General features: G+C 38.3%; 1 protein-coding gene across 1 annotated transcript in view; it reads left to right on the forward strand.

The window, feature by feature from the left end:
* The window catches only part of KIAA1109 (KIAA1109 ortholog), a 242219-nt gene that overhangs the window by 193576 nt on the left and 33976 nt on the right, over positions 1-14667 (forward strand). The window contains exons 64-67 of the mRNA XM_019533955.1: positions 2019-2263; positions 9095-9310; positions 10644-10824; positions 12812-13004. Coding sequence (XP_019389500.1) covers positions 2019-2263; positions 9095-9310; positions 10644-10824; positions 12812-13004 — 835 coding nt within the window. The remainder of the gene's footprint in view (positions 1-2018; positions 2264-9094; positions 9311-10643; positions 10825-12811; positions 13005-14667) is intronic.

The raw sequence follows: 14667 nt of genomic DNA on the forward strand, positions 1-14667 counted from the left end.
AATAAAATAAAAGCAAAATGGTTCAGAGTTTTCTTGACACATACACATTTGTTTAACAAGCGCTAGTAAAATGTTGATCTTTCTTCTATTACAGTATTTTTTCTCCTGTAAATGTTACCTTTATATTGGTTTTACATTGTTCAGATTCTATTAGTTGTTTTAATTCATATTTTTCTTTTTATTTTTAATTAAGTCGAATAAAAGAGTTTTGGGGAATGCCCAACAATCCAGCTGTCCCAGGGAAGGGTATTTTCAGGTACTTGTAAGCAGAAGCATATATTTTACCATACAACTAATTAACCTCCTGGGAAGCTACTTCTTAGTTACCTGTCTCTTTCAAATTCAGCTATTTCAAAGCAGAATGTATGCCATTTTTTAAATATTTAAAGAAAATTTAAATATTGAAAAAGATGTAGATGAACACAGATAATTTTTGATGAATCTCCAAGTCTGCTCACAATTTCATTCCTTGAATTTGCAGCTTTAGTAAAATTAGTAATAAGTTATGTTTGTATATTAACGAACAAAAGCCTTCACAAAGCCCTGACCATAACTACCTCAAGGCAAGCTTTGAACCATCTAGATTCACAAGACAAGTGTTGCCACAGAGTTCTCTACATTACATCTTCATCCTTTTTACAGCATGTCTGAAGAGTGCAGGCATTAACATTGATACAAAACAGCTGCGAGGTGTGAAGCTAACAAGCATCATTTTTTTCTTTATTTCTTATAAACCCAGCAAGTGTGCATCCAGTCTCCTTTTGAAGCTCTCCAGGGTAGGTGCCTGTACCACCCCCACTGGGAGTGTATTCCAGAGTCCGGTCACACGAACTGTGAAAATGAAGCAGTGTAACTTATTTGTCAAAATCGTTGCCTACTTAAAAATAAAGCAAAATAAATGAAAACCCTCTTATTTTTAAAAAAGGATGCTTGAGCTATACTACATGAGAGCAAAACACAAAAATTCCTATCCTTTAGAAAAAAAATCCACACTTTTTGAAAGAAAACCATTTAATGTTTTCCCTTCCAATTTTTCCCTTCTTTTTATAGAGGTCTTACATTGAACTGGTTTAATTGATCACCAACACTGCCAAGATGACCAAATTTCTAAAGTGGGGAAAAATGAAAGGTAGAATGTTTGGTTGATTTCTTTTTATATGTTTTAATATGGAATATTTTAACATTTCCAATCATTTTATATCAATTTTAAGCACTTTTCTTTAGCTAGGAAAAACTGATGGATAATAAAGAGTGAAGGGTTAAGTGATAATAGCTTACTGAAGGTAGGATGAAATTTATCAAAGAATTTCAATTCAGACTCTAATCTTGAATGTTGAAACACCACTATGCAGTTCTATATCACAAATGCTCACAAGACTTTATCATCCACCTACCTGTATGTGTTGGTGTTTATTCATGCCAAGTGCACTAAAACATATCTAGGAGGCCACATCTAGAAATTTTCCCTGAAATTGCCATCATTCAAGTCAGTTTTATTCAACATTTTAAAAAGAACTGAACAGTACTACAAGATACGGTAATACTGTACATTCTGTGCTAGCACTTTGCATGTACTTTCACTAACAGACTTTTATATATTGCTCTAATTTACAGATGATCATGGTGATTTTTGCATTCTGCATTCTGTGCATTTTTTGCTTTTAAAACCTGTTTTACTTCAATGAAATGTTTACATTCAAACTGTTGGACTGTCATAATGGAAGTTTTGATCAGAGCTCAATACTGTTTAATTATCTAGCTAATAAATTCAACACGTTACTAACGCAATGGTAAATGTTCTCCAGTCTTACTCATTTTTCTTTTATGTGTTTCATTCCACACATTCCTAAATCCAACACTTCTGTCTGTTCAGTATAAGGAACCTGAGTTTTAAGGGGTTTTAAAAGGTTTCTTCATTTTTTTTTTTTAGTTTTTTTTAGTTTTTTAACTAATGCTTAATGACTGAAAATCCCACAGCAACTGTGAAATTTAATATCTTTTTGTCTTTTTACAATCAGTTTCCAGAGGAGACAGAACTGGATCTTTTGTCAGTAACCATTGATGGTCCATCCCATTACTCATCCCCTAGTGAAGGATCATGCTCAGTTTTCAATTCACCCAAAACTCCAGTAGTCTACTCACCAAGCATTCCCTTCCAGCCTGAAGAGGGACGACGGGATGACAGCTTGTCTTCAACCAGTGAAGACTCTGAGAAGGATGATGACCATGAGAGAGAGAAGCCTTATTTTTATAGGAAACCACAGTAAGCAGTTCATAAAATGCAATCTTTGTGAGGGCTATAAAAAGGAAAATATTGAAAAGTTGATATTTTTAGAACTAGAAAAGCTGGTACTGACCCAGGATCTAAATCTTGCCTGTGCAGGCCTCTAGTAGATATAAGTCTAGGCCCCCAAGAGGGAAGGTATTTTTTTTATGATCACTTTTATTTACGGCTTTTGTTAAAAAAGTATAGTAAAATTAACAGTAACTTATACAATTCAATATCGTTTATGGTTATTGGTAAAAACATACAGATTCTACAAGTTCTACAATAGAATCAAAGCATAGTGTATGATGATACAAACATAGATAAAATTAAGCAATATATATTAGCAGAGTTAAAAAACAAAACAAAACAGGAAAACTCTATTTGATTTTAGTGCTTAATCTTTGTACAAGTAATGAAAATATACTTAGGAAGTATAGGAAAGGCTGTAAGTTGTTATAGAGGAGCCAAATTGTGCTTTAGTCATTAACTCAGTAGTTCAAATTTTCTACTATTTTCCACTTCAAAAAAAGAACAAGCCCCTTGATAGTGATTTAAGTAATTTATCTAATTTAAGAACATATCATAGTTCTTTATGGGGATTTAACACCATCTGTCCATAACAGGAGTTTTTACATATGCTCTAGGGGTGGAGGAGAGCATTTTAATTAGAGTGGCTCTGAGAGTTTGTCAAATGAGCTCCCGTCACCATTTTGAAGCACAGTGATAGACGAGATGAGGAGGCTGACTGGAGCACCCTAGTTAGCATGCTCCAGCAGACTCAATTAATCGAGTCTGCTTCAATGTGCTATAATTACAGCACATCAGAGGAGACTCTGGGTACATCTACAGGTACCCTACAATTGCCAGTTTTCATTAGTGAATCTCAGTCTAGTAATGACCTCTCATTGCTTGCAGTTTTGTACTTCAGGTACATAGATTTCTGAACCAAAGGAGTGTTTTATTAATCTCAAAAAGAGAGAAGTCCATAAAATCTCACTGCCTACATATCCTTCTGTATGTTGGCCTGTTTATTTAAAACAAGATCTAACTTTAGGGGAAATAAAGTCAGTAGTGACTGACAGCATGTTTCTCAGGCCAGCTGTCTGCACAAGAATATATGTTAAACCATTCATGTAAAGGTTTAATTGGATAAAGAGGGGCTTCTAATAATGCATTTCTTAGGGTAATTGATAGGAGTACAAGATCTGATTTTTTTTTTTTTTTTTTCCTTTTTTTTAATCCAATAATTTTAATTCTTAATTGTGCTTAAGTGTTCACATTAAGCAGCTCCTTTTCAGATTGCTTGTGCCTGCTTTCCTCCCCTGCCCTGCCACCTGCCCCCGTCATATAATTAAGTATAAAAGCCACCTTAAAGTCATTAGAATGTTTTTCTATTTTTGATTGAGCCATTAGATCACCATAGTTCTACTCCATACAATAAAATGGACTCTGCCTTAGTGCTGCCAATACCACATTTTACTTGTCTTATTGTAAAAGACTGAAGCTTCATCTAAGGCCCATTTAGCTTTAAAGCTTACATTTTCAGTGTGCTTTTCCAGATCAGAAATTGCTTGAAATTAGATTCCAAGGTATTTAAAAAAAACAAACAAGAAAACACAAATCTCACTTCCAGCTTTCATTCCCAGAATAACAGTGCCTCAAATTTAGCAGTACTGATTCTCAAGCTATTTGAGAGAGAGTACTGTTTTAAAGTATTTAATAACCTTTGGATGCCTTTCTGGGGTTTTGATATTAATAGTGTGTCAGTTGCCTAAAGCGAGACAGGGATAAAACCATTCAATATAGTGGGTAAGTGGAATCCATTCCTTGTTAGCACATGTTTTGGATTAGAGCTGTCCAACTTCAGAGACGCTACTGTCCAGAAGTGACATGGATACTCCCTTGCACAGCACACCCATGTATGCACTGGGGCACTCCCTCACCTCTGCACTGCACAACATCTCTTTGTAATATGTGCCCGCCCCACACTGATACGATCCCTGCACCCCATCCAGACATGGCCCTGAACTCACTTGCAGCTCCCTACATTGGTACATGGCCCAGTCTCTTGGGGCAAAGGTAGGAAGCAGTAGCTGGAGGATAAAAGGGGAGCCTGAAGACTCCAGCTTTAATAGCAGCTGGAACAATGACAGGACCGGGGTAAGAACAGCTGGGTGAGAGTTCAGGGGTTGCATAATATACCCATCTCGGGCCACTACTTACACAGCCCTGGTTTTGATCATTCAGGAATAGATTAAAAAGTAGTGGAGAAAGCAGGCATCTTTGTTGTACCCCTTAGCTGGAAAACTACTGGCCAGAGCACTGCTGATCCCATAATATACCCAAGAGGCTGTATTAGAATCGTAAGCAATGATTAACTGTAGGAGAGCTTTATCCATTGATGTCACTACCAGTTTCTTCCATTATTTTAATCAACCGATGATGTCCTAAACCTCCCTTTATATCGATGATGTCTACATATAAATAATTTTAGCTTTTTACCTATTTGGATGCCAAATAATACAGCACTAAACAGTGGTCCATATAAAATAGCCTTCACTGAAATTGGCCTGCTCTTTTCACAGAGTGTTATTTTCAGAAATCCATGTTTGTAGATATGACAGCATCTCCCAAATATTTTGCCTGGAATATGTGTAAGGCTGATAAGACAGTATGCTGCAGGATCTCTTATCACCATTTTTTTTTTAGATATGGACTACTATTTTTGTTCCAGTGTTAGGATAAATGCCTTCTAAAATAATTATAGACAGTTTTTTTGTCAAAATTGGACATCACCAATCAATGAATTCCTTGAAGATTTCTGGAGGAAGAAAGTTGAGGCTGGGGGCGTTTCCATTTCTGTCAGAATACATTACTTCAGATTAAAAGATTTAGGTAATAATCTGTTTGTGATTTAACAGCTAATTCCTTCAGCAAGCAGCCATCATTTCCCTCACCAGCTGTGAGTGTGTTGTTAAACTTGTTTTGTATGTTTTAAATGAAACCAGTGTTTCTTCAGGAATATGAGCATTGGGGATTAAGCTAAAATTTTATGTCCCTTTGCCTATAATAAGGGCCCTACCAAATTCATGGCAGAAAATGCTGCTCTGAGTCTCCCTTACCTTGCAGGTTCCCTTGCACGCCCTCCCCTGCTGATTGGTGGAGGGACCCCACTTGCAACTTACTCCTGATTTGCAGGGAAGTGAAAACATGGCACCATTTTTGCCTCCCTGATGGTCAGCAGCAAGCAGGGGGCTGCTGTGGCCCGTTGGCCAACCAGTGACAGAAGGCAACAAGAGCACCATATTTAAAACCGCCATGTTTGCCTCCCCACATGTCAGAAGCGGGCCACAAGTGGGGCCCGCTGGGGGTCTGTGTGGGGGAACCTACAAGATTAAAGGAGCTGCAGTGCAGACCACTTCTGCCATGAATTTGGTAGGGCCCTAGCTATAATCTGCCCAAAAAAGGTTGATTTAACTTTATTTTGCCGTGTAGCTACCAGCACTTCCCTCATTTGATACCATTTCTTTTTCTGTCACTTCTCTTCTTTTAAACTTCCTGAACTTTTGGAAGCCAGTACAATCAATCATTTTTGGATTGTATTCCCCAAGTTTTCTGTTAAGGAGTCGACCATTGAGCAGTACTTGCAAACCATGGTGTAGGCCACCAGTGCACCTCCTGCTGTGCCATGTGCATGGCTCTTCCTGCATGCACTGCCTGCCTTCTCTGCCTGCCACAGTTGGGCTCCCCCTGCACCAGCAAAAAGCCAAGCTCCCAAGGCTAGGAGCTCCTAGCCATGGAGATGCCCCACATACCTCTGGGGATGGGAGACATGGCTGCCGTGATCCCCCTAAGCCCGGAGGTTTGAGGAAACCCCCATGGCTGGGAGATCCCAGCTTTCATGGTCTCCTAGTTTGGGGGGTACATGAAACCTCAGCTGCAAGACTGCCAACCCCAGCTGGGCACAGTGCACCCTTGCGGTGGGGAGACCTTGCTATATGTGCTTTTTAAAGCTGGACACCAACCAGCTATAAAGCTAATTCATATTTTCGAGGTCTAACTTTATAGCTGGGTTGGACCTTTTTATGGCATGATAAGTACTTTGCATGTGTAGCTGGTTTCAGGTAATTGCACAATTAACAAGTAAGTGCACAATACTGGTAACATGTAGATGGGACTTTTCAGTCCATCTGTTAAATATTCTACATTTGTTTTTGCAATAAATTTTGGGAAGCATCACCTTCCTTCATTTGATGACTTATTCCATTGGGATTCTGGAAGAATTCTCCGTTTACGTCTCCATTATCATGGGTATTGGTGCCACTAATTCTAGTCTTTAAACCATATGCTATTATTATTTAAAAGTTAAATTGTAAAATATTTTGAGCTCTCCATGCCTTGTTTCTGGTTCTAATAGAGCTATGCTTGATTAAAAAAAACAGAAGTTTGTTTTATTCAGAGACTGACTCTGTCAATTCATCAACTGTAATTAAAATTCCCACTATTCAGAGTTTTTGGTTTTTAGATCTACTTTTAAAAATGTTTTTATTAATTTTTCCAAATATTGCATTTAATTAAATATCATGTGCTTCTAGGTTGCTTTTTAAATCACAGATTTATTTCTTCTTGATCACTGTTAAGTTGTTCAGAAGTAGAATATTTCTGTCTATTTTCTTTAACCATAGCAACAATTGAAGACATGAAAGAGACTTTGGGACCTTGATGATCTGAGGCATCCTTGTTGCGTGCCTTTTCCCATTTTGGAGTTGTTTCATGTATCCAGATTTCAACTCCTAGGAAGATAGAGCCAGGCACTGAATTAAAACTCTTACTGAAATTAGAATCAAGAGTAAGGAATAGTTGAGGATTTGATAAGTCTGTATTAAAATTTCCTTTTTCCTTGGTACCCAAACATGTCAATGTGATTTTTCTTTTTCGTTGACCTTTTCTTCCAACCTCTCTCTAAATTTGTCTAAATTGTATCATAGGACTTTTAGGTGGGGTTTTACTGGGTTGAAAGGAAGAGGTTCTTTTAATTTTCTTAATAGCTATTAGCTAGATCTCTAGTTACTGACTGCAAGGTGTGGAAAAAACAAGGGGTGCTTCCATTATGGATGGACTAATTACCGTATTTACAAAGGCTGAAAGGGCACAGGCCTGGGTAGAGCTGCCACATATGCAGATCTTGGAGTTTTTATTTAATGACAGCTGTTGAAAGCTTTTGTCTGATTCAAATATTAGAAGAAGAAATAAATAAGATGACAAGTATTTGGGAGATGTTTTATAACCAAAGGTGAATAATTATTTTTTGTGAATCTGACATTTATCTAACGCAGTGGTTTTCAACCTTTTTTAAACTTGAGGTACCCCTTCATAACTTCTGTGAATTGAGCAGCATCCCATTCAAGAAAACTAATTTAACTATTATAGTGCTTACCTTCTTGAAGGTGGGTTGGGAGGGACAAAGAGCAGCCAGCAGGGAAGAGCCTGTGCTGCGGTGCGTGGGGGAAGGTGGAGCAGCTGGAAGGGAAGAGCCTGCACTAATCTCCTCTCCTGATTGCACCTTTCAAAGACTGGCACAGCATCCCAAGTAGGGTTGTAATATCATTTAAAATAATAGCTGTTTAAACTTTTCTAATTATATCAGTTAACCATGTAACTGATGACACATCTATGGGAATAGCCAACACCTGTTCTGCTTGCCATAAGGTGAGACGTACAGGCAGCAAGTGGCACTCCTGTTGCTGGCCATCGCACCCTGCCTTGCCTCCCCTTCCCTTCCTCTCCTTCTCTGGGGAGACAGCTGGCTTGGCTCAGCTTTACCACCTCCTCTTCCTATGCCGGGCCCAGCACTTCAATTTATACAGCTACAGGAGCTGGTGGAAGGGGCAGGAGGTATGCAAATGCAAGCTGACCTGCCTCAGGGAAGGGTGGTCTGGAAAAGTAGCACTGGTAAACCGTTTAATAATTCACACAACATAATCTGTTTTAAAATGTTAATTATAATGTATTAACAGTATAAATATAATGATAGTTTAACCATTTAACCTTTCAAATCCCTGATACCAACCCCCTTGTTGAGAATCACTGATCTAACAGCTGCTGTCTTAGCAGAACACTTTTGGTATATATCTGTATCGGCATAATATTAAACAATGAATCTTTAGCAACGATACACACGTGCATGCAAGTATACATGTTTTGTTATGCATTCTTCGACCCTACCTCTTGTATATGGACAAACAAAACAGTTACACCCCTTTGGAGGGCATGGGGACTTAGAAAACTACATCTGATTTTGTTTGTATATCTCTACTATTGTCCTGAAATAAGTGAAGCTCAGATGTAATAATTTACTGCTGATTTGCAATACAGCTAGTGTACATATGTGGAAATTATTGTTGTTTAATTTACTTTACTGAGTGACAGGAATGGGCAGATAATCGCACTGAATCAGGTGACACATGATACTGAGGAAGTAAGTTGCCCCACTTTCTGAAATGGTGCAAATGTAAGTCTGTCCTTACTTCTGGTTTACTTGCTATCTTTAGGTTGTAGGACCACGTCTATATTTGCTTATACAGTGGACAGCACAACAGGGGCCCAATCGGATTTAGCAGACAGTAAATATTTAGTGATAATTTGAAGGGGGTGAGCTGCTGTGTCGCTGTGCACCTCTGGAAGTTTACCAAATGGTACCTCTTATAGAAAACTTCTTAAAGTATTCCACATATGGAGTAGCTAAGTTGTCTGCAGATGCACTATTTGGTAATGTTAGAAGTTGTTACAGCGCTAATATTTAATGTGCGGTTGTTGTTTGTTCAGGAATACCTCTCGTAAGAAAGCAACAGGGTTTGCTGCAGTTCATCAGCTGTTTACTGAACGCTGGCCAACAGCTCCTGCCAACAGGAATGTGACTGGCACAACAACAGAAAGAAATATTGACTTTGAACTTGATATTAGAGTTGAAATTGATTGTGGAAAATGTGTATTGCACCCAACAACACTTCAGCAAGAACATGATGACATTAGTTTAAGAAGGTAAGAAATCTGTTGAGAGACAGTAATGCTACTTTTGTAATTGACAGTAACTTAGGCATAAATCAGAATAATGATTCCATTCATATGAATCGGTGCACCACAACATATATCGCTTACTGATTACTGTGCATTGACTTATTGGAAAAGCACAGAAACTGTTAATTGTTAACTTTATGGTTTCAGATAGCATCACTTGAAGGTTGCCATGGCATTTAAATGAATGCCATTGTGACTGAGTTTACATTTTTGTTCCAGAGAACATTAAAAATGCCTGCTTGTAAAAGGGGTTGAATTTAATTAGCCATATATCAAGAGACCAGAGTGGAACTGCTTTATTTTTTACCTGTTGTTTATGAATGGAAATGCAAGTCTCCAAAGCACATGGATTCCTTTATTCCCTTTTTACTCTCCTAAGAAATATTTAAATGTACTATTTGAAAGATAACTTGGAAATCTGCACACAGATACTCAAGAATTCCAGAATTTTTTTGTGTTTAAGATGATGTCAGTGTCTGTGTGTAGCAGGCTGGTTAACAGAGGATCGCAGCAGACTGCACACATTCAGCTGTAGCAGTCTGCAGGCTTGCAAGGGCTACAGCCCAGCTGCAGGCAGTAGGCACTGACTACAGACTGCGTAGGAGGACTAGGCCAGCTGAGAAGATAATTACTGGCCACAGGAAGCTGAAGAGCTCCCAGGAAAGGGAGCCAGGAGAGAGACTCCCAGGGTGACCAGCTGGAGAGATGGACAAAGGGAGAGTTAGGCTTCTGGGGAAAGGAGCCAGAGAATGGGAACTACAAGCTGAGAACTCAGAGAGAGTGAGAAACAGAGAAGGGGAGTCAATCTGAGGCACAGGGCCTGGGAGAAGACCCAGGGCTGCAAGATCAGAAGCAGCAGCAGCAGCATGTCGCAGAACTGAGTCAAAGGCAGCCTGAGAAGGAAGACTGCAGTGCAGAGGGGAACCAGAAAGCCAGAAGCAAATCATCAGGGGCTGGAGATAAATCAAGACCATGAGTACACCCTGTATGGTCTATGCTAAATTTGTAGTACTGAGTTCTGATTTATGTTCTGGTGTTCCTGAGAGGCACGTGTGCCCAGATAATAAAGAATTGTGTGACATTTAAAGACTGTTTGAGCGAAGCAATAACCCCAAACTCACTACACTATGATAAAGAATACATGAAAAGTTTAGAAATGTATCAAATATGCAACTTGATATTATTGGGTGGTTTTTTTTATAAAGGACTCCACCCTTTTTAAACAGTGAAAAACGTACTTGTTAATACAGTATTAGATCTGTATAAAGACATGTTGTGAATTGCTGTTTGTTTGTAGGAGCTATGATCGGAGTTCCAGAAGTTTAGACCAGGAGTCTCCTTCAAAAAAGAAGAAGTTTCAAACAAACTATGCATCTACTACTCACTTGCTTGCTGGAAAAAAGGTGCCATCATCTCTACAGACAAAGTCTAGTGATCTGGAAACTACAGTATTTTACATTCCTGGTGTGGATGTAAAGGTAAAAATAAAGTATTGTGGGACTAGAAACTATTTTTTCTCTTCAACTAAGCACTATTACAAGCAAATACATAATTTTCTTTAGATCTAAATTTAGATGATATATTTTTATTATTTTAGTTTAATTATGTATGGCTCAAATTGTTCATGCATAAAGGGAGCAATGCATGTAGCTGATATAAGCTGTGTTTTTAATAGACTTTAAAAAGTACTGTATTTACCTAAATCCAAAATGATGTCAAATTTTAAGACAGCCCCCCAATAATTAGATTTAAAGCATGGAAAATCAAACATTTCTTATAATTTTCCCTGTATATAATCTAATTATTGAGGGGCTGTCTTAAATTCATGCCTCCCTCTGCTATGGCAGGGAAAGCAATGATGGAAGGGCATGTAGCTAGACTCGTGGCTCTTACCCTTCTGCACTGCCTTCTCAACCCTGCCCTCCCTGCCACTTACCTTCTGTGGTAGCTCTGGAGCAGTCAGTGGCACTTGCTTCTGCCTACCTGGGCCAGGGCCAGGGCCAGAGCATCAGTGAAAGCTTTGAGCCGAGCATGCTCCTCTTCCTGCTGCACAGTCTCCCTCTGGCACTCCCACTATGCAATATCCCCTGCATTCTCCCCTTCCACCACATGGTCTCCTTTAGGCCCTCCCACCACGGTCTTCCCTGCACTCCTCCGATTTGTGCCCCTGCCCTCACAGTACAAGCCACCCTGGCCTGAGGCTGGCAGTAGGCAGGCTCCAGCTTCTCTTTCTTTAAAAATATTTGTAGGTGTAACATGGGAAAATGTTTCATTTTTGTTTAGTTATTTCTTGAAATTACACTAAATAAGCCGTTTAGTTCCATGAAAATGTTTGGGGTTAAAATAAGATATTTGGTTTGGATGCTTCCCTGCTTTGAGAGATGGTGTGCATGATATGTACTTGCATATCATGGGAAATCGGTTCATTGCATGTGTTACTAATGGAAGTGCAACTCCCACTTTTCCCATTCGTTGAATACAGGGTGGTTAAATGTGTTCCACAAGGTAAATGCAGTCCTCCTGGCTTGATGTGGTACTTAATGATGCTGTGAAGGTCACTTTTTTCATGACAACTCTTCAAGAATAGAGCTAATGTGTGCAATCCCTCTTTGTATCTGATGTTGTGTATTGAAGACTGTGTTGGGAGGTACACCCAGTAAAGAGCAGCAAAACTCTCTGTACATATGAGCAAACACATCAACAGTAAAAACAGAAAAAAACCTCAGTGTTACATGCAAGTCATATGCAACTCAGCTTAGGAATGCCAAAATATCAGGCATAGATAAAAGAAGTAATGATTTTTAATTCATTTTATATTTGTAAAGACTTGCACTAAGTCTTTAAGATGTGGAGGTTTCTGGTGCTGATTTGACCAAGGATGTCAAGAAATATTTAGTTATTCCAATCATGAAACAGCTTGCTATAGTAACTTTTAAGCAAATGTAGGGATGCTCAAGTATCATTTGCAGTTTTTGCTTTGCATAGTAATACCATCTACAGGGAAAGGATGAATCCTATTTATCCAAATCTATAGGGTGCTCATGCCTAAACTGAACCATTTAAGTTTCTTTAAAAGGAGAGGTAAGTGATTTGTGCATGTCTATATAGCTTTGGATTGTCTTTAGAGCCACATAGAGGGAAACACAGGTCATTAAAAGTATCACCAGACAGAGTAGCAACCCTGTAATGTGTGCACTATGCAGCCATGTACTTAATGAGCATTTCTTCCTTTGCTTGGATTCAGTTCTGGTTTGTGTGTTGTCAAGTATCACTATTTTTCTTGTAAAAAGTTATACATCTTTGTAAATGAAATTCATTGGTTCATTCCAATTTGTTTTATATATTTTGAATGATTTTATAATTTAAAAAATGCAAAAATGTCTGGAGACAATTGAATGCTCTGCAAATACTAAAGGATCTGCTACTTTTTGTGACAGTAATTGAATTTGTTTGTTTGGGTTTCAGTTACACTACAACTCTAAGACTTTAAAGACTGAATCTCCAAATACCTCTCGAGGATCCTCTTTGCCAAGAACTCTTTCCAAAGAGTCCAAGCTGTATGGTATGAAAGATACTGCCACATCTCCTCCTTTATCTAGTACTACCCACAGCAAGACTAACACCTTACTTCCTCCCCAACCCCCACCCATCCCATCAGGTACTTGTAGAGATTACCCTCTTAAACTGTAACTTTATCTCTTTTTTTATTCCTTCATATAATTTACTAGCTTTAGATCTGTGCAGTATGTTAATTGAACCTCTCAAAGCTACCTTTTTAGAGATCTCCTGTCAAGTGGCTCTTAGCATGTCTGTCAATCATAGTGGATCACAGTAAGGACTAGCCATACTTTTTCCACCTCTTCTTTTAACAACATAAGACTTGGTGGTGGAGGTAAAACTCTGTTAAAAAACATTATTAGCATTCAGAACTTAAAAACAATAGGTATTAAATCTATGCCGTTCAGGTTACTCACCAGTTCCTCTGTTGCATCCTTTCAAGAATGTAACCTGTTTATCATTATTGTCTTGTTTTTGTATTGAAAGTACTTCTTTGAAGAATGGTTCCTTAAATTAGGTTCCTTACCATGGTGACAAGCAGTTGACGGGATAGACAAGTTAAAATATCAGACTAATTTATTCAAAACTGTCATAAATTAAAATTTAATAATAAGTAAAAAAATTTCTGTTTTCAGTTAGTCTGTAGCTTGAAGGATGCCATATCAGATCGAGAGGTACCTAGATTTAATTTCCATCTTCTGTGGGATTCACTTTTCTCTCCTTCAGAGCACATTATTAATCAGTGCCAAAATTCAGTTAAATTGAAATGTAATAATTAAAAAAGGCTTCTATAAGTAGGTTCAAATTCTGAGAGAGCAGTGAATTGAAATATTTTCTTCATTTTACAAGGTTTTTACTATTTCCTTCCATCACCCTTCTTTTTTCTGGGTCTGAGTATTTGCAAAATATTTTTGGCCTCCATCAGCCTCTGCTGTATGTTGTGTCTCTCCTTTCAAGCTTGCTCACAATTCTTTACTCTTCAGTTCTTACCCAAATATATCCCATTTTCTTTTCTGCCACTTCCACATATATGTGTCCCTCTAAAACTAATGTTGACAGTCATAGTAGTACTTTTGCCCCTTATTAGACACCTTCTGATCCTGCTATTTGAGTAAGATTTAAAAAAAAATACTTCCTGTTATTTTATGTGGAGAGGGAGACTACTCTAGATGGCCATTAGCACTAGCCACAAATAGATTGCATAGCATTAATGTTCACTGCCAAGTAACTTGGGAACTGAATTAAGATGAACAAAGAGTGATTGTGAGGCTCTATCTTAATCCTTTACTTGACGTTAAATCTTGCTTGTAGAAATCCTATCTAACCCTAATGTTATATTTTGACTTGTGTTCAAATGGCCATTGATTATATGACAGTGAATTCCAATTGAGTAACTGCTTTTTCATCTCTGCTGGTTTTAATTGACTATATTGAAGAAGAAAATAACTGTGTTGATATTAATAGCTTACATACATGATCACGCCAAAGTTTACTAAGGTTAATATATTTTCTCATTTTAGTTTGCACAGATTAAAAAGTGCAGATTTTTTCCATGGATTTGGAAGATAATCATGGATTTCATAGACATTAGGGCTGGAAGGGACCTCGGAAGATCATCGAGTCCAGCCCCCTGCCCAAAGGGAGGAAGTCAGCTGGGATCAGAGGATCCCAGCAAGATAAGCATCCAGTTTGCTTTTGACAGTGTTCAGTGTAGGTGCTTGAACCACCTCCAATGGCAGGCTGTTCCAGACCTTGGGGGCTCG

Source organism: Crocodylus porosus, unplaced genomic scaffold (assembly GCF_001723895.1).
Source record: "Crocodylus porosus isolate Cpor-Errol unplaced genomic scaffold, CroPor_comp1, whole genome shotgun sequence".
NCBI lineage: Eukaryota > Metazoa > Chordata > Crocodylia > Crocodylidae > Crocodylus > Crocodylus porosus.